The sequence below is a fragment of the Thermobia domestica genome, chromosome 15 (assembly GCF_964235325.1).
Source record: "Thermobia domestica chromosome 15, izTheDome1.hap1.1, whole genome shotgun sequence".
In the NCBI taxonomy this organism is placed as follows: domain Eukaryota; kingdom Metazoa; phylum Arthropoda; class Insecta; order Zygentoma; family Lepismatidae; genus Thermobia; species Thermobia domestica.
In genome coordinates, this window is record NC_137468.1 from 34,402,595 (window position 1) to 34,421,785 (window position 19,191).

General features: G+C 35.4%; 1 protein-coding gene across 4 annotated transcripts in view; it reads left to right on the plus strand.

Moving 5' to 3' along the window:
- Positions 1 to 5,212: 5,212 nt before the first annotated feature.
- Khc (kinesin heavy chain) overlaps positions 5,213 to 19,191 on the plus strand; it is an 86,791-nt gene continuing 72,812 nt past the window's right edge. For 3 of the 4 annotated variants that reach the window (XM_081739563.1, XM_081739564.1, XM_081739566.1), the window contains exon 1: positions 5,213 to 5,754. In XM_081739563.1, the coding sequence (XP_081595689.1) occupies positions 5,608 to 5,754 (147 nt within the window). In that variant the 5' untranslated portion in view covers positions 5,213 to 5,607. The remainder of the gene's footprint in view (positions 5,755 to 19,191) is intronic. The other variant, XM_081739565.1, reaches the window with a different exon arrangement.

A 19,191-nucleotide genomic window follows, 5' to 3' on the forward strand; every position in this document is an offset into this window, starting at 1 on the left:
GTAGTAGTAGTAGTAGTAGTAGTAGTAGTAGTAGTAGTAGCATTGCTTATTATTAGTGATTTTAGTGAAAAACTGGCTTTGTAGGTTGTATCTAAAGGAAAAGTTAAATTACAGGAAATAAGAACAACAATTCTATAGAAGGAAACCTACCAGAAGTTTTAAAAGAAAATAACTTACTATATTCGTGATAAAACAGTTTCTTCTTAATTCCATCTAAGAAGGAATCATTTTTTTTTATTATTCATTCCTTTGTTTAAAGAAGAGCTCTTTCTAAGAAAAGAAAAAAAAATATTATAAGTTACTCCAGTCGAATCACTGTATATAATAAATAAATTCATATTTACTAGGGCAGTGATTCTCAACCAATGTTTTGCGGCACACTGATGTGTCACACACTTCCTCATGGTGTATTGCGAAATTTTAGAATTTAAAAATCATGAAGAATTTATTTAATCCCTTGTCTGCGTAATTTTCGGAATAAGACTTATCCTTACCTGTGTATTTATTTTATTTAGAAAAATGATCGTCAGTGTTTTGTAAAGAAATGTTTCAGAATAACTCTGAACCACCTGGAACAATGGCAACCGAGTTTTGTACACTGACGACTTAAAACTGGTAAATGAAAAATCTAGGTGGGTAGGGCAACCCTTGTTCTCGGGGGTGAGGAGCAGGGATGAGAAGGTGATATATAAAAATAATCGAAAATCACCCATATTAGTATCGAATCCATAGTTTTCGAGGTCCCTGAGGTGAATAGGGACACACTCAATGCCATATAGATCCATGGTAGTCCTGGGTCGGAATAGAGCGGGCAGAACTCCCATGGTGCGGTGAGATAGGGCGATGTAAACATAATCGAAAATCAGCGATATTAGTGTCGAATCTATAGCTTTCGAGATCGCTGAGGTGAATAGAGACATAGGAGTACGATTGGGTATCCAGGTTGCTCCATCAGTACTATTTGGCTATTTGTTTTCAGAAGTTTCTGTATCAGAACATGATATATCAGAGAATGAACAATATGAATCACTATCGCTAGAATTCATCACATAAGAAGCAAAATCTTCTTCTTCTAGGTTGTGTTTTCTTGTCATTGTTACTTTTGACACTATAAAAGAATAATTGCGAAAACGACCAAGTAATTTCTTCACAGAAACATACAAAAATATTTCTGCAGTGACACTTTTTAAGTGAATTTCAATCTTCATAATCTTTTAATACAATTATCACAGTAGGACTACTTCAGAACACTAAAAGCTTTACCATAAAATTAAAAATTTTAAAAAATTATGCTTTTAGCAAATGACGGATTATTCAGACAATCACAGGGAAGGGGTTAATAGCTAGTTAAAATTGACACACTCAACACCTCCAGCGGTAGCAAGAATGCTCAGTGCTATGTAGTAGTGCTCTCAACGGGTCGGGTTGAAGACCGACCCGACCCGACCCGTGACCCGACCTGTGATCCGACCCGATAGACCTGACCCGACAACCCGACCCGAGCTGACACGATTGACCCGACCCGACCCGTTTGAGAGCACTACTATGTAAAGCCATTATAAAAACTAATTGGTTTCACTATTATAATAGACATTATTATTATTATTATTATTATTATTATTATTATTATTATTATTATTATTATTATTATTATTATTATTATTATTATTATTATTTATAATGAAAATATCAAACAAGTATACCGGGATGCCCTGAACGTTCAGTAAAGTGAGTTGCCAGTCAAAAAAGGTTGAGAACCACTGTGCTAAGGATTAACAATCAGTGACAACGCTAGAGGAAAGTGGACGAGCACTTCCAATGGCTATCCCTGTGCCTCCTGCCTGCCTACGAAACATGTTATATAGCAGGGATGGCAAACTTCTTTATTATTTTTTTTTTTTTAAAGAAGGTTTTAGGATTACTTTTCATTCTAGAAATCACTGAACTTAAATTACACTGACGGGCTACTTAATCTGTTGAACAACTCGCTAAAGGAAATCATAAAACGATTATAGAAATTCTAAAACAATCAATATGGACATATAACACAGACAGGGGCAGATCAAGAAGGTAAAAACTTGGGGGCCAACTAGAACCCAGGCTAGTAGGTATATCATGAGCTTACTATAAACTTTCAAAAATATATAAGTAATAGCTTCAATTATTTTTGTTACTCAAAAAATTGAGGGGGGCTAGGCCCCTCCAGCCTCAGGCTGAACACAGACCGCTGCGGGCTACCTCACATGACCTGCCGGATGACTAGTATACCGCGGTACACGCGTTGGCCAATACTATTATATTGTAATGTAGGTATATATATACGACAGATTCTTGTTCACAAAATATCGACGAAACTCTTGACAGGAAATAAACGTAAATATATACCACACACACATTGCTAAGTTTTAATGGAGCGTGAAGTGCAAATCCTTTTTTAGCATATTCTTTTCGTAATATGTATACAAGAGATAACTAATTGAGTTTTTTTTTTGTATGCTGTAAGGTTAATTTAACTCTGTACGATTTTTTTTTTTTTTTTTTTTTTTTATATAACCCCAACACAGTCTTACAACTTCTGCTCGTGAAAATAACTCTCTCTTGAAATGTATTTTAACATAGTCATAAAACAGACTTACGCAATTTGTGAAGCATTATTTCAAGTGAGATGGAATAGTTAATAGAATATGCACTAGAAGTAGGAATCTCTACAACTTAGGGTCGGCTCGTCCATATAGGCGAACTAGGTAGCTGCCTAGGATAGCAAATTTTAGGAGCGGCGCTGAGGGCAATTCTCCCTTTTTTTCGTTCTTTGTGAAGTGTGTAACATTAATAGAGTGAATAATTACTGCAACAGACCATGTAAAAGTATTAAAATAAGCTACTATTCCTTTACCGCGTGGTTGATAGAAATCGAAAGGACATTAAGTAGACCTATGTTAAGGTCAGGAACTTTTTTTCTTGTATAGGTAAAGGGCGCTAGGGAGAACAGTGTGCATCGAAATATTTGTAGCCTAATTTGTCAAATACCTATAGATGAGCCAACACGAGAAGGTCTCTGACAGCTCGCATGAGCGTTGCAACTAATCATGTGTCAAGGCTTTTTCGGTTCATCTATAATGCCAGTTTAATCAATGGTGTAAGACAGAGTGACCGTGGTTGGTAACACTAGCACCACAGTAGGGACTACATTTTCCTTCCGCATGTTGTAAGAAACTTCAAAGACCGTCTCTTGTTGGTCCTGCTATAGAGACAGCTCTCCAGCTGCATATATATATATATATATTCACTAAGTGAATTTCACAATTGTACCTTACCCCCAATTCATATCATTAGTTAATCATGATTATAATAGTTCAAAATTGTAGAAAATAAAATGGCATTATAGTTGTGACAATAAGTGAAAATGAAGTATTTATATAATCTTGAGAAACCCAAGATGGTATTATCTTAAGGTATTATTCGTTTTTTAAATATAGTCTTTTTTAGTTTAACATTCTATGAGGGTGAGAGAGACGGTAAATTATAGTTTTATATTTTTTAAAAAGAAAAGGTAGATACATATATTACAGGATACTTATAATAATCCGTTACCTGTTAGCGTTACCAAGTGTGAGGATCTTGTTCCTGTTTCCATTGAAGATCCGAGTTCGATTCCCGACTGGAGCACATGTGGTTCGGAACTTACGTTAAGTGTAGATCAAAGTCTCACATAGCTTCGTTGCTGAAAGGGACGCTAAACTAAAAATTAAATCTATTGTTCCTGTTACCGTTTTCGATTTCTTACATTTTTACTTTTTTGGATCAAAAGATCCAATGTATTCCAATTAAAAAATTTTCTTGTAGGTCTTATATCTGGAGAAGTACATATAGTGTAGCGAATCCAAAACTATCTCTTAACTCAGTATGATGTGCTTATTCCGTAAAAAAAAAAAAAGAAAAGAAAAGAAAGAAAGAAAAGAAAGAAATAGAGAAAAGGAAGCAAGGAAGAAAGAAAACTAGATTTAAGGCTCCTGATCCAAAAAATCCAATATATTTCATTCATTCAAAAATTTTCTTGTAGCTTTACATCTGGAGAACTACATATAGTGTAGCCAAACCCAAACCATCACTTAACTCAATTTGATATGCTTATTCCGTAAAAAAAAAAAAAAAAAAAAAAAAAAGTCGTTCAAAACGTTTGTGGCCCCTGATTCAAAAACTAATTATAGGCCAAGATCGCAATCTTCCGATTTTTTGATCATTCTTAAAATTATTGGACAAGATAGCAATCTTTTGATCCATTTTTTTAAAAATCGTTCCTAAAATTCTTGTTTTACACATATGATATTTTCGGTAAGAATAAATTCCTTCCTTCAAATCAGTTTGGAAGCTCACAGAATACAATTTTGATTTGGTGCCTTTATAACCTTTTAAGCACCAATCTGTCTCACTTTTTCTCTTAAAAAAATAAAATAAAATAATTCAATATTAAAAATTTTCTGAGTAATTTTCTAGTAATAAGTACTAAATATTACTCAATTAACAAACCAATGTTTCTGAGATGCTATTCATTGTTGTCCAATTCCACATGGATCTAACCGTACAACTTCAAAATGTCCTTCAATATATAGTCCTTGATAAAGAGGAACATATCAATACTAACATTTTTTTTACTAAGTTGTGTTTTCTAACTACTAAATACACGTAATAACGCAGATAAACTTATTATACTTTAAATTGCACAATATTTTGAAAAATGCAGAACAAACAAATAAATAAAAATAAAATAAAAGATGGAAAGAGGACTAATGAATATCCCTAACCCCATTTTTCTTTTTCTTCTGTGCACTTGCTGGTCTGGTGCCTATCTTTTGTTCCTCATTCCCACAGTGTCAATACAGAACTTCTATCTGAGATGCAGTCTATTTTGGAAAGTGAAGGAATCGGTAGGTATTGTCACAAAGAATTGAATACTCCCCGCAAACCCTTTGGAAAAGACACAATCTAACTAAAAAGATAAAAGGACTAACTCATAGTCTAGCGGATGTAAATAAGAATCGTCATAGCTAAGAAAAGCAGGTCATAGTAACTATTCCTTATCAGATAGTTTGAATCAACCTTCGTCTCCGCCTGAGTCATGAGTATGTCTCTTTCCTCTATTGCTTTTCTTCACACAGCTGAGCTATGCGATCAATAGGAGCTGCGCATGGCTGCATGAGATTTTCAGTGACGTCATTTTATTTCCCATCATGCACGTTCGGAAAATGGCAGATTGCGGTAGTATGTAGGATTTACATTCTGTGCGTTTTGCGGGTATTCCGATCTCATTCCCTCCTAGTTTTCTAAAAAACGTTAACTGGGATATTTTAGAGTGAGAGAGGACACGCCTGCTAAGTGTGCAGTGCCTTTGATATATTTAGTGTTCGTGTTGTAATCGTAACAATTATCATCGTATGTGAACTGCTCACTACTTGCAGTAGGTAGAAATGGTAGCCATCTTGCTGTAAAGTGTCAGTAGCATTCATGGGAATTTTCGTGAAGTAATTTGTTGTTATTTATGCACGGTTTTAAGTTCCAATTTAACTATACGAAGCTGTAGTATACAGGTTCCTTTTTTAAACATTAACAATGTCAGGTGAACGTGAAGTTCCCGCAGAGGACAGTATTAAAGTAGTGTGTCGTTTCAGACCACTGAACGACTCTGAGGAAAAGGCAGGCTCAAAATTTATCGTCAAATTCCCGTCTGGTTCAGACGACAACTGTATATCTATTGGGGTAAGTAAATGTCTGTGTAAGGTTTGTGTGTGATATTTGTGTAAACTTCATGTTAATTGAATTTTTTGCATAGTATGTGGAACGAAAGTTTGAGCAGGGCGTTGGTGCTATACAATTGTCGGCTCAGCTGATACAAAACTTCAGTGTTTTAATAATTATATGTTTACACACTGAAACAAAATATGGATTCATAGTGTATTTAAATAAAATTCTTATATGTAATGCACCATCTGAAACATACAGCGACGTGTCATTGGAAAGTTCACTTAGCTAGCCGTGAATCATCGTGCAGAACCGCACGTAGGCTTAGCACTACTTTGTACACTGCAGTGAAAACAAATGTTACAATTTGTAACAATAGCACTAGAAGAAAACGCGGAACAGATCATTTAGTCATCTTAGGAGTTGAACTGAAAAGTAAACAAAAGCCTTCAATGTCAACAGAGATGAATGTATCAGGATTTACGTTCGAATGCTTTCTGGCTTAGATGTTCGTAGTATAGCCGGCATGTGTATTTATGCGATGGAAGAAAAAAAAAGTTTATATTTTGTGGTATAAATGTTAAGTTTTTATGAATAGATTACTCGGTAAGAGGTAAATAATTTAATGGTTATAGACATTGTGGAGTATGGGTTGCGTTTGTTTACTAAGCAGTGTTAGCATTTTTTCATAAATAGTAGATACAGCCATGGGCGGCGATTAGGGGGGGCAGTTGCCCCCCCCCACTTTTTTGAAGTGGCCACTTAACTCTTTTAAATTATATAATATATTTTTCGGTGATAGGCTAGAATCTTCATTTTCCCTCCTCAGATACATGACGGAGACGTAAATGGTACCGTTTGAAAGGCTGTTCTGTTCTAAAAAGAATGATGTACGAACCATGATCCTAGTATAAATAGGGATGTCTCAGGGAATTTTTACCTGAGATCCTTTTTTATACGGAGATCTGGAGTATTGTAGAGATACTATTTTTTCCGGGCTTACTTTTGCACCTAGAAGATTGAAATTTTGCACATACATTTAGTACACCGCTTAGTATTTTTTAGATTTGTTTCAGATCTCTGCGTTAAAACAGGGGTGTACAGATGGGCAAAAAAGTACAAAGAAAGAATATTTTTTAAACAAATAATCCATTTTTTCATGATCTTCCCACCTCAGGTACATGATGGAGACATGTGAGTGGTACCGTTCGAAAGTATGTTCTATTCTGAAGGGAATGATGTACGAACAATGATCATAGGATAAATAGGGATGTCTCAGGAAAATTTTGTATTACATCCGAGTCATCTGGGGCATTGTGGGAATGTTCTTAGCTCATTGGTAAACATTTTCCCGCATTTAGTTTTCAAGATAGAAGCTTGAAATTTTTTATACACATTTAATACATTCAGTTTTTTCAGTTGATTTTGAGATCTGTGCGTTAAAAAAGAGGGTCCAGAGGGGATCAAAGTTTTAAAAAAAATCAGAAAAAATCCATCTTTCCCTCAAAATTTCCCGCCTTAGGGACATGATAGGAAAACATAAATGAAACCGTTTGAAAGGTTGTTCTGTTCTGAAGAGAATGAGGTACTAACCATGATCCTAGGATAAATAGGGATGATGCTGTAACTGATTGACTGAAATTCAATAATTTACGTTTAAAAAGCCATAATTTAAAATGGTTCATGTATCATAGTTTCATTTGAAAATGTAAAGTTTTTGCATATACTAGTTCATAGAAAAAAAATGGTACCATATAATATTTGTTGTTGCGTAATTGTGTATTGGTTATTTGTCTTCCCGTGGAGTTGAGACAGCTACAGGAACTGCATTTTAATTGCAATTCAAAGGAATTAATATTATAATTGCGTCGTAGCATATACCTGTAGTATTTATTGTCTTTCATTTTCTAAGAGTAATAACATACATTTAATGGCAAATGTGGAATTAAAAATGTAAGTTGTTCATTAATCCCCAGTTTCAATATAACTTCTACAAAACAAGCCTCACTATTCATTAGTATGATTAATAATGTCCTTTCTATTTATTTGTTTTATAATTATGTTATTAAATAATCTCATCACACAATTTTAAGATGTTCATGAGCAAGGAATCAAGGGTTAGTACCTATGTGCGTTGCACTTGTCAATTTAGTTAATTAAATATGAAACACGATATAAAGTATTTTCACTGAAAAATGTAGTATCCTATTAGTTATACAACCTTTCGTCAAACAAAGTGTTAGAAACAGCCAGGAACACTAACATTGATATACACATTTTCAGATCATATCTAGCCCCCCCCCCCCACTTTTAACGTTCAAACGCCGCCACTGGATACAGCAATAATGTATTTGTGTGTTATTGGAAAGTATACATTTCCAGTTTCTTGGTTTAGATGCCATGTGGCTGGAAGATTATGCCTAAATATCCGATTGCTGTTCTGTATACACCACTAAATTAAATTACTAAAGTAGGGGCCAAGTGTAAGATCTGCATTTTGCATTCATATCTGCAATTAGTCAACAAATATGAAATTTTTCAATACTGTGTAAAGATATTACTGAAATGAGATCATTTTTCTGGTTGGAGAGATCGTGATGCTTGAACTGAACTCCCCCTCCCCCCCTCCTGCTTTAAACATCCTTTACTGAACAGTTAGATTCACAAAATTCTCTCCCTCTTCGTGGCTAAGGCCATTTGCATTCTGTTTGCTTAGCTGGTCTCGAGTTTGTTCTTTAGTAGGGGATATAACTTAAACCAGAAAACTATATTAGGGAATATGTATCGATAGTGCCATGCCAGAATATTGGTAGCTTGTTTGTGTTGTACTTTGCCTAATATGAGTAGTAGTTAAATCATCATTGTCTATTATATAAATGAACATTCTTGCCATAAGTAACCAATACTATCTATTTTCTTGTGATGTGTGTAATAGCCTACATACATATAGGCAAAGCTTGAAAAATCTTGTTTGCGAGTACTCGCCAGCCAGAAAATCTATTAACCAGACCATTTTGCAGTCACAGTGTTTATACAATAAACAAAAAACTACTTTGCGACACGGTAAACATAACACATTTTTATTTTGTTAATTTGCATGTCTCTTATAAGTAAAAAAAGAGCGACATCTGCGATTTATTCTTGAATTTACTTTTTTTTTCTTTATTGATCGGCCTGTACTCCCTGTGAAAAAAAAAAAAAAAATGGCGAGCAGGCTATTGAATTTTGCAAGCCTTGCATATAGGTGACTGTCATTATTTGCATTTCCGTTAGAAATGATTTACATGATTCAGTAACAGGTAAACCTTTATTGTTCTTATTTTATTCTTGTGCTATTCAAAAAGAGTTTGAGTACTCGATGAAATAATTACTACTGAAGCTTCGATGATTGTGAACAAAATTTGGAAAAACTACACTGCTGTCGTCTAGGAGGGGAGTTCGTTTCAATGAAAGTTCTCGATTTACTAGTTCTTTGATTAACATTCTCGTAGTTAACACTTGGCTATATTTCTAAAACACAGAATGCTGATATGAACCTTCGATTTTGGATGGAAAAGTTCCCATTGTCTCGCAAGGAAATACTCAATAATTTGCAGTATTAATTGTGGCATTCTTTAAAATAACATAATATACTGTACTGTGTTAAGTTACTGTAAATACGTAACTTCGATTGAAGACAACGTTTTCTGTAAAATATTTATTACAACTCTTGCCGTTCACAATTTTGGGATAATAAAATATTTACATATCGTCGCTGCGCCTCGATAAACTGGTATATGCAGAAATAACTTGTCGGGAGAGGAAAAAAGTTTTGTTATTAATATTCTTAATAATGTATCATCATTTATTACAATTTTTTCTTCAGGAATAGATATCGTGTATCACGAGATGTACTCACATTCTAGTGGGTGTTTAATTACACTGTAATTTTGGGTGCCGATTGAGAATAGAGATCTACATATTCGTAACATTTACAGATGAAAGTTGAGCTAAGGTTCCGCTGAAACCCCTCTCTCTCGTGATCGGAGGAACATAAAACTATTTTAAACGTTATTTTCCTAACTACTTATGTCTGTTAATATACTATATTCACAGATACTCCTGATTGATGTTCCTACTTCAGGTGAAATGAAATTTCGCAAATATCTGTTAATTTCTTGCTTACTTGTTTCCATGAAACTGTGGGGGAAAATAGAGTTTGGCAACGGTGAATAAAATACAAACGAACTTGTGCTAGGTGTCCACTAAAAAGCACTAATGATATCTTACCGAGTCAGGGCACGAGTGCATCAGGGGGGTGAACATCATTGCGCGAGGGTGCTTCCATAGAGTACAGGCGCGTCAGTGATGGTAGGTATATGCCAACGAGAACAACATCCTATGGCATAAAACAAATGCCGTGCGTGTTCTACAGCTTTGCTGAACTTTCATGATCATTTTGTAGACTGTCTTCATATAGCATTTCACTTCATTATGTCTTACGTACTACGTGGTAAGGAGCACACTTTGCATTTCATATTTCTGCCTTATTATGCATATGAGAGGTAAGGCCCCAATATATTTTTGATTGTTATACCATCCTATTAAATGAATCACGTATTTTTTCCATAGATTTTACAGATTTATGCTCTTCTAATATTGGGTAGCACCGAGTTCCGAAGGGACGATACATTGTGGGGCACTATCGATTGTTTCTAAGAGCAATCGACAACTTTCTCTTCCGTTTGCATTACACACTTCCTAGGTCAGTTACTAAGACAGTAGGTTTATGCTCTTTTGTCAGTTTACCAACTATGACCTTACTACGCACCATCATATAATCCAAGATTAAACTTCCGTAATTAGTATCCGTACTGTGATGACCTTTTATTATCTTTTTCGTTTTGTCTGACGCTTAGATTTTGTATAACAAGTTTGTGTTTAACGTACAAGAGTAAAATACCAGCTATAAGTCTGTGGGCTAGTGTTACAAGAGTACGTGACTTCCTTTATCAGTGATTTCCTCCACTTACGGTTTGAATAGGGGTGATAAAAGGGAAGGTTCTAGAACACAGGTTCCCCAGTATAGGTCAGTAGCTAGGTTGGTTCCTTTCTGTACCAAAGTTTGATATTTAATTTACATAGTATTTCCGAGCGAGCGTTAGCGAGTGAAGGCGGATTAGAGCCCCGCAGGGCACGTTGTTTTCTGTCTTTATTACAGCTAAATGGGAAGGAGGACCTGTGTTCTAGAACCTTGCCGTGATAAGATTGTACAGTTGGCGACAAAAGTTCTTTCCGTTTGATGAAATTAGTTTTGAATACAGTTTTCAGTAAATTAAAAAGAATGTAATTTTCTGTACGTTCCAGCCATACCACCGTTATTCCCGAGATAAATTTTACCAAACTGAAATAACTTTTGTCGCTGACTGTATCTATTCTTAGAACGCTGAATCAGTTTTTTAAAAAACTCTTCTCGCTTTCTTCCTTTTTGTTCTATGTAGATCAATATTCAAAACAAAAAATGTTGTGGATATCTACCACTTCTGGTTTTAGCAGAGAGTTAGGGATGGAGATGAAATGTATTCATGAAACTATTAATCGATTACAGAAAACAACTTCTTGCTATTGATAAACTGTTTTTGATCTATAGGCATCAACGTAAAAACCGGAAATGGTTCATTTGTACTTCTTCCGGTTTGGATATCACCATCCGTCACCGACCTCAATTCCTAGTTTAGGGGGCTCAGTGGTAAAGCGTTCACCTGCGGTGCTTGGAGTCCCTGGTTCGATCCCAGCTCGCGCCGCGTGGACGTTGTGGTGGACAAACACCGTGCTCGTGGGTTTTCTCGGGGTTCTCCCGTTTCCTTCCACTTTCTTCATTCCACAATTTCACTTATCTATCATCATCACCGTCTCCTTTAGCCTAACCGGCATAATCGTGGGACGTAAAACTTAAAGATTTCATTTTTCGATTCTTAATTTTTGACACACTACATCCTAGGTGGTGATTGAAGATTTTTGTCTCCCCGGGGGACGGTCGAACAGTGTAAATATATAAAAGAGAGTTGGTAAACCTAACTGCTATCTAGGATTTCACTTATTATAAAGGCAGGGTGATTGTGTTTGCCGACTTGAAAACACTTGAACTACTAAATCGTAGTGAAAAGCGACATTCCGGCCACTAAAACTTCGACAATGTATTTTAAAAAATGGATGCTTAAGTGAGTACAACAGTGAAAACGGCTGTTTGATTTAATGGGATGCATATTAAATATTGAAAAATGCTTACCACAAAAGCACTCAAAAGCTATCTAGAAATTAACATTCCTGCAAAAATTTCATTTTTTCATCAGTTCATAGGTATATTCGTTGATTATTGTTCTACATGTTGTTGATTAACTTCCTAATAGCATTACTTGTCTTATTTACATTAGTTCTACATAAAATTATCCTTCTACGTAAGTGTTCTTAAGTGAGCACTAGCCGGTTGGTATCTTACGTAGCTGATGAATAATAATTAAAGAAACATTGCTTTTCTAACTTACTTGTTTCATCTATTTTATTTCACTCCATTAATAACGTAACTGGAGAAAGAAATACCTTATTAGTGGAGTGAAATAAAATTTAGTGGGATTTGTGGAGTAAGTACAGGGGATGGCTGTCATGTTCCAGTAAAAAGTCTCCCTAGTGCGTCTCAAGCATGTTCAATCAGGTTTAGGTCGGAAGGCCGTACTGGCCACTCAATGCATTGAATGTCTTCCGTCGGTAAGGTAATTCGTCCACCAGGTTGGTACGATGAGAGCGGGCATTTTCATTTATGAGCAGAAGTTGTGAGCCTATTGCGCCCCCTGAAAAGCTGCGCATAAGTATGCAGCACCTCGTTCCTGTACGTCTGGAGAGTGGTGGATCCTGCATTGAAGTTGAGAGCTGTACGAATATCACCATAATGCCTGTCCAGACTAAACGATACTGCTACCATACAGATCCCTTTCCACATGTTCATGTGATGAAAGCAGACTCTTTGGTCAGATCTAATCAGTGTGCGATGGGAATCACTCTGGGAATTGTATCGAGATTGATTCATGACTTGCACGCGGCTCCAGTCATTGCGCATCCATTAGCAATGTATATTAATGGCTTGGGCAACTGTTCTGTCTGTGCCACCTCGTTCCAAGTGCTCGATGATGCGACCCTTTCTAAACGCATCCAAAAGATTCGTGGTGCCATTTTCCTACTGTCTGTTGCCATATTCAACTGGGCAGTACCCCTCGCTCACTAAAACTGACTTATACAGAATGCGCGCATTTCGGCTCCAAGTAATAATGTTCGATTTCTTCCCGCAATGAACCTCCGCCACATTTCCCGTCCTCATGACACACTTCCGGGCCCTTACATGCAACCTTTCGAATAATGCTTTGCACATCAGCGTATATGGGCTTCATTAGTGTCGTTAATTCTGCGAGACCTTCTTTCCTCTGGTCCCCTTGCTGCAGTAATGGGAGGCAATAATTAGGTGACACCAGTGGAACAAAATAAGCCAGGGTGTTAGATATTTCAGTTTCAACAGGGATATGTTACACACAAAGCTTTGATAACTATCGTAGTGATAGGCTGTGTTGATGATGTCTTTCGCCGTCTTGTAAATCTTTAACTATTCTACAGGGTGACCCAATGAAACCTCCCAAATTCTAAAGGCTAATAAAACAAAAAGTATGTCAGATAGAAAGTTGTTTATAAATATATATATATATATATATATAAAATGATACCGAAAAGAGTTTGTAATTACTGCAGATGTTCTTGTAAGATTTTTCTTACAGTTTCCTTAGGAAGCCCAACAGCTGCAGCATACTTCTTTGCAGAAAATTTTACGGGCTGGAAAATAGATTGTCTCAATATTCTGAAGTGTACGAGCACTTTTAGGTCGGCTAGATGATGGTGATGATATTATTATTACAGTATTATTATTATTATTTTCAACATGAAACCCGTTGTTTGGGAATTATCAATCCACTGTAAGATAGTCTTCCGATCAGGGGCGGATTCAGGCTGAATGTTTTTTTTGGGGGGGGGGGGGCGTTCGAAGTCAAATTAAGGTAAGAGTGTATTGCAAAAAAAAAAAAAAAAAAAAAAAGGATATGTTTTATTTTTAAAATAAAAAATATCCTATTAGGGGGTTATTACCTTCCTGAATCCGCCCCTGTTTCTAATCAGAAACATTCTTATTAGATGGAATACCAAGTCTTAAGCAGAAAGCTCTTTGGATTGTAATCACAGAACTGTTACTGTTGAAAAAACATTTTGGAATTTCGTAAGCAATAGAATGAGTAAATGAAGTTGCAGTCTTGTTAAATTCTGCAGTTAATATTGGTTCAGATTTGCACATGAAATTGTAATATAATTCCCATGTCGTGCCATATAGTCTGAATGGCGAATAATGTGATAGGTCGATCTTACATGATGGACTGTGTACTGCACCGGATTTAAATCCTGACTGTGTGGTTAGGCCACGCTAATAGTATGTCATCCTTCATAGCCTTGATGTTTCATAAGACGTAAAACAGAAAAGCTTAAGGTCTTAGGTATTTCAGTTTTTCATTCATCCAATTATTTCATTGATATTCTTGTATCCATTGGCATATACGATGGAAGCGTGCCAATGAATCTAAATATTTCATTTATACAATGACAGTCCTGCAGGTAAAACCTAGTAGCATACGAGGTAAGTAGTTGTTGACCTTCGATCGAGTATTTGTATATAATGTTCTGGATTAATCTTATTGGGAGGAAGTGCTGAGTATGTACAAGGGTCATGCATAGAGAAACAAACAATGTATGTTACTATTTATGCATCGTGCAGTTGAGTTCTGTCTTTCACGTCCTTAATGCAAAGCGGGGTTATGAAGAACAGTACAGTACCTACTAAGGGTTGCCAACTTTGGAAAATAATATTACCAGCATTCCTTCAAAATTTCCTGTGATATGGGCCTAAGTATGAAGTATCTCTGTTTGGGCCCATCCATGGGAAGAAAATGTACCATCGTGGACAAAAGTCATTAGCATCTGTATTCTGCATATTCTTAGTACATTTAGCAATAACGGCGGGAGCGCATGTGGTTCGTTCCACGTTACTTAGTAGGTCCACATCTCATATAACCTCGTTGCTGAACGGAACGTTAAACTCAAACAAGTCTTTAAAATTATCGAAACCTAAACAAAAGTATATTAATACTTACGTGACAATTTTGGAGTTACAAAATGAAATTTATTCTTTAAACTTATACTTAACTACAGGAAATTGCTTTAAGGGGTCCTAAAGAAGAAAGTTGGAAGTTTGAGGGAAGTTTATCATATGTAGCGGCTAGGGACGTGAAATTAACAATACAACAAACGTTGTACAAACAAAATGCCTAAGAGTTATTTGCTAACAATTGATGGACAATTTAAATTTATCGCTATGTTTATGCCGCACAATTATAACAAATTATACACTTATATCTTTTGTTGAAAACAATGTTTCATAATTTAATTATCAAATCTCTTCTGTTAAATAATAATAATAATAATAAAAACTCGCTTAATGTATAATACAACGGAAATTCGTATTTGTGAAGGCATTGTTCTAGAATTTCGACGTTCATGTTTTATTCTGGACTAGCTGAAATTCTCATTCTTCGCATGGGGGCTGTATTTGGAAATCAACGTCCTTGGGAGTATCTCCAGTCATCTGAGCGACCACAAAAAGTATGGATTTGACACGAATAACTGTCATTTTGGATTATTTTTACATGTCTCCCTCCCCCTGAGACCCCCTGAATCGAATTTAAAAAAAAATGCTTAATCTTGGTCTGGGGCTTGGACAAAGGTACCCGTGACCAGAATTTGGTAACTCGCTCGGTACACTAGTATGGTACCCAGGGCGCACACACAAACAAACTCTCTATTTTATTTATATTTTATTTATGATATGCAGGCGCAAAATCAACCCACTCCTTCCACTGAAGTCTCAGCACATGTGGTATGTTTTGTATGAAAAATGATTCTCATGTCACATTAGGTTTCATGTCACATTTCAGAAATCAGGTTTTCATAAACACTTCAAAATATTAAATTACTGTAAATATGATTATATTTACAGTAATTTAATATTTTGAAGACTTTATGAAAACGCAATTTCTTGTTTGTATATAAAATTTAATATTTTCAGTGATTTATTATTTTTGAAGTTTTTATGAAAACCTTGATTTTCATGTGTATATAGAACAGTTTAAAAGTAATCATATTTACAGTAATTTAAATTTATTACATTTTAAAATAATAGTGTGATGCTAATTTATATAATACTACCAAATCTAAAAAAAAAAAGGTGCTTTTCTGTTCAATGATAGTGCATAATAAATGGGATTGCTATTAAAAATTGTCGAATACTTTAATACTATTTTCGTCGGTTCCGCCATTTTAATTTGGACGTGAAAGGTATCATGAATGAAAAATTTTGAGAAACTCTGCATTAGAAACTTTGAACTAGAGGAAAGTTCTAGTAGATGCATAAAGTAATTGAAGTTCCTAACCGCAGGAATTAATTCTGAGAAAAGTTTATTTATAATAGAATATTAGAGCTGAAGGAAAGTATTTCTTTTGTTAGCCATGAAATCTGATTTTTTTTTTTTTTTTTTTTTTTTTTTTTTTTTTTTTTTTTTTGCATATACGTATACTAAAGGTAACACTGACTTTAGAAAAATTTTAAACTTAAGAAATATTAACATCCCCACTGAAGAAATTGTTGTGCACTTCCGAAGCCAATATTATAATCTTTATTTTTTATTGCACTAACAAACTATACTATGAATGAAATTCAATAACATCCATTCACAGCAGGAAGTGCGCACTCGCTCTTTACCACTAGAATATGACATACAATTAAATTGCAGTGGTAGTGTTCGGGAGTGCGGGAGAACAGAGCGAAATTCTTAACGGTCGGATTCACTTTAAGCTGTTTGTACACGTCTTTATATTGTCTCTATTCTGGAAAGAGAGCGTTAGGCTAGTACAAACTAATGAAGTTGTTGTCATGTCATGATTCATGGAAGTCTTATGTACGTAATGCTGATATAAATAATTTGCCCGCGATTTCAGATTAGTAATTGTATATTTTATTTTAAAAAATCATTCTATATACTTTTTCTTGCAATATTAATGCATTAGATGCTTTGTTGCTTGTATTCGTCAGGACAGTTAAGTTAACCTATACCAGTAATATTAATTCAATTTGTACATCGGTGGAATTGCCAGAATTAAATGAAATAATAATAGTGAAGGTTCTTGAAGTGTTTAGTCTTGTGTTAAAGTAAGTTTTGGATCAGTATTGAATTACTTCACATCACTAAGTAATAGATACCTTACGAATATAGACGGTCGCGAATTCGATTCATGATGCGCCATTTAGCGTGATGATGGTCTAAAACCGTAGATTCTGCTCTCCCTTTCCCCGTTTTTAAAAATTTCTTTATTACTTGATCATCAAACTTCTATGAGGTTCGTTATATATATATATATATATATATATATATATATATATATATATATATAAAATAATATCCTTTCTAGGGTCTGTAAATAAAATTGAAAATGACAACTCATAAACCCTTGTTTATGAATCCTGGCTACGGAGCAGTCGGAGCCAGAGCCTTGATCGTTCGGCTCTGTCCGCGGGAGGTGCGATGAGTTACACTCGAGTGATCGATTAGAACTTCAAGAATTCAAAGCTTGTCCTCAGGCATCGCGGAGCAAATTATTGCAATACACTGGAAGTACATTGAATATATCATTGTGTTGTTGTTATACTATTACTATATATTGATTTTTTACGTTTTTTCCCCTGTCGTTCATCAGACTCGTCTTTGTTTAGCTCGACACGTTATTAGCAATATTACAGGAGCTCAGCTTATTGAATGCTTCAGACCAATCGTATTTAGCAGTGTGTTTGTTTCTAAACTGTAATTGAAACTCAATGTTCAGAAGAGATAGAGATAAATTTACAGTCACCATTGTAGTGTTTTGTTTTGAATAGATTAACTTTAGATTAGAAAGCTGAAGTAGAACACTGTCAGTTGTAATTCGTAAATATGATTGTTTGTAATGGTGGTTTATTTGAATGAATGAATATTAAGTTACAATATGAAAACAATAGCTCATATGGCGTGACAGGCATGCGAAAACGCGTTATTGTTAAGAGAAGCTGAATCCTATACGTAACAGTAATCATTCTTGAATATCCGACTTCCACATCTCATGGGAGTTCAGTAGCAAGATAGTGGAAAACGTGTCATTTGTGATAACGGAAGTTCGCTGTTCTTTTCCAGAGAAATAAATTTCTTCATAATAATAATAAACTGCATAGGAGAGAAATATTCCACGGTTTCTTTTATATTTTGTCTTTAAATGTGAGACTATTTCAATATAAAGTATTCTGAACTATATTGTATATTTATCCGGTAATCCATGCTTGTCTAGTGGCTAGCGCGCACGTACCTTTGTTGTACGGGGCTTGGGGTTTGATTCCCGATTTGAAAGACATAATAATTGTTCGGATACCACTTTAAATTGTACGAGGCGTATCAGGAAAGTAAGTACCGTTAAAAAAAAAAATACTAAAACAGATTTGTTCAAGGCAAATTTATTTTTACTTGAAAGAGCACACTTTTAAAATATTTTTCGACATAGTTTCCACCAATATTCAAACACTTGTCATAATGGGTGATTAACTTGTTTAAACCTTCTTCAAAGAAACATAGTGGAGACAACCATAACTCCACAAAGTCTTTTCCGTCGTCACTTTCAGAGCGCTTACTGCTGAGCTCGCGCTTCAGGTACAGAAACAACTGGTAGTCAGACGAGCCTAGTCGGGACTGTACGGCGGATGGTCAAACTGCTCGCAACCAAACTGTCGGATTAACGTTTGGGTGGCATCAGCAGTATGGGGACGAGCATTGTCATGGAGCAATACAACTCCTTTATTGAGCATTTCTATCCTTCTGTTTTGGATTGCACGCCGAAGGGTTTTCAGTCTCACAGTATCGTTCCGCATTGATGGTTCAAACGAAACGGTGCGTACTTGCCGGATACTGGCAAGATGTTTCGTTGAGGAAGGTTTGGGCAAGTTGGTCACCCGCTCTGATAACTGTTTGAACATTGGTGGAAGTCGAAGCATTAAGCATGTAAAGATCTTACTGCTGAATATTTTAGGTCTTAACGGTCCTTGAAATTAGGTGCCCGATAGAGCTTCCGAATATAAAAATACAAAATGAACAGTACCGATTTTACAGTAATTAACTTCGCCGGTAAAACATTTAAGTCATTGCCCTTCTGATTTTCTTTTTCTTGGCTATATTTAATTTGACACACTTAGCTCTGTGTTCGACTTCCGAAGGAACGCATAATTGTCAATGGTGATCTAGTATCATCAAGCAGTTGAGG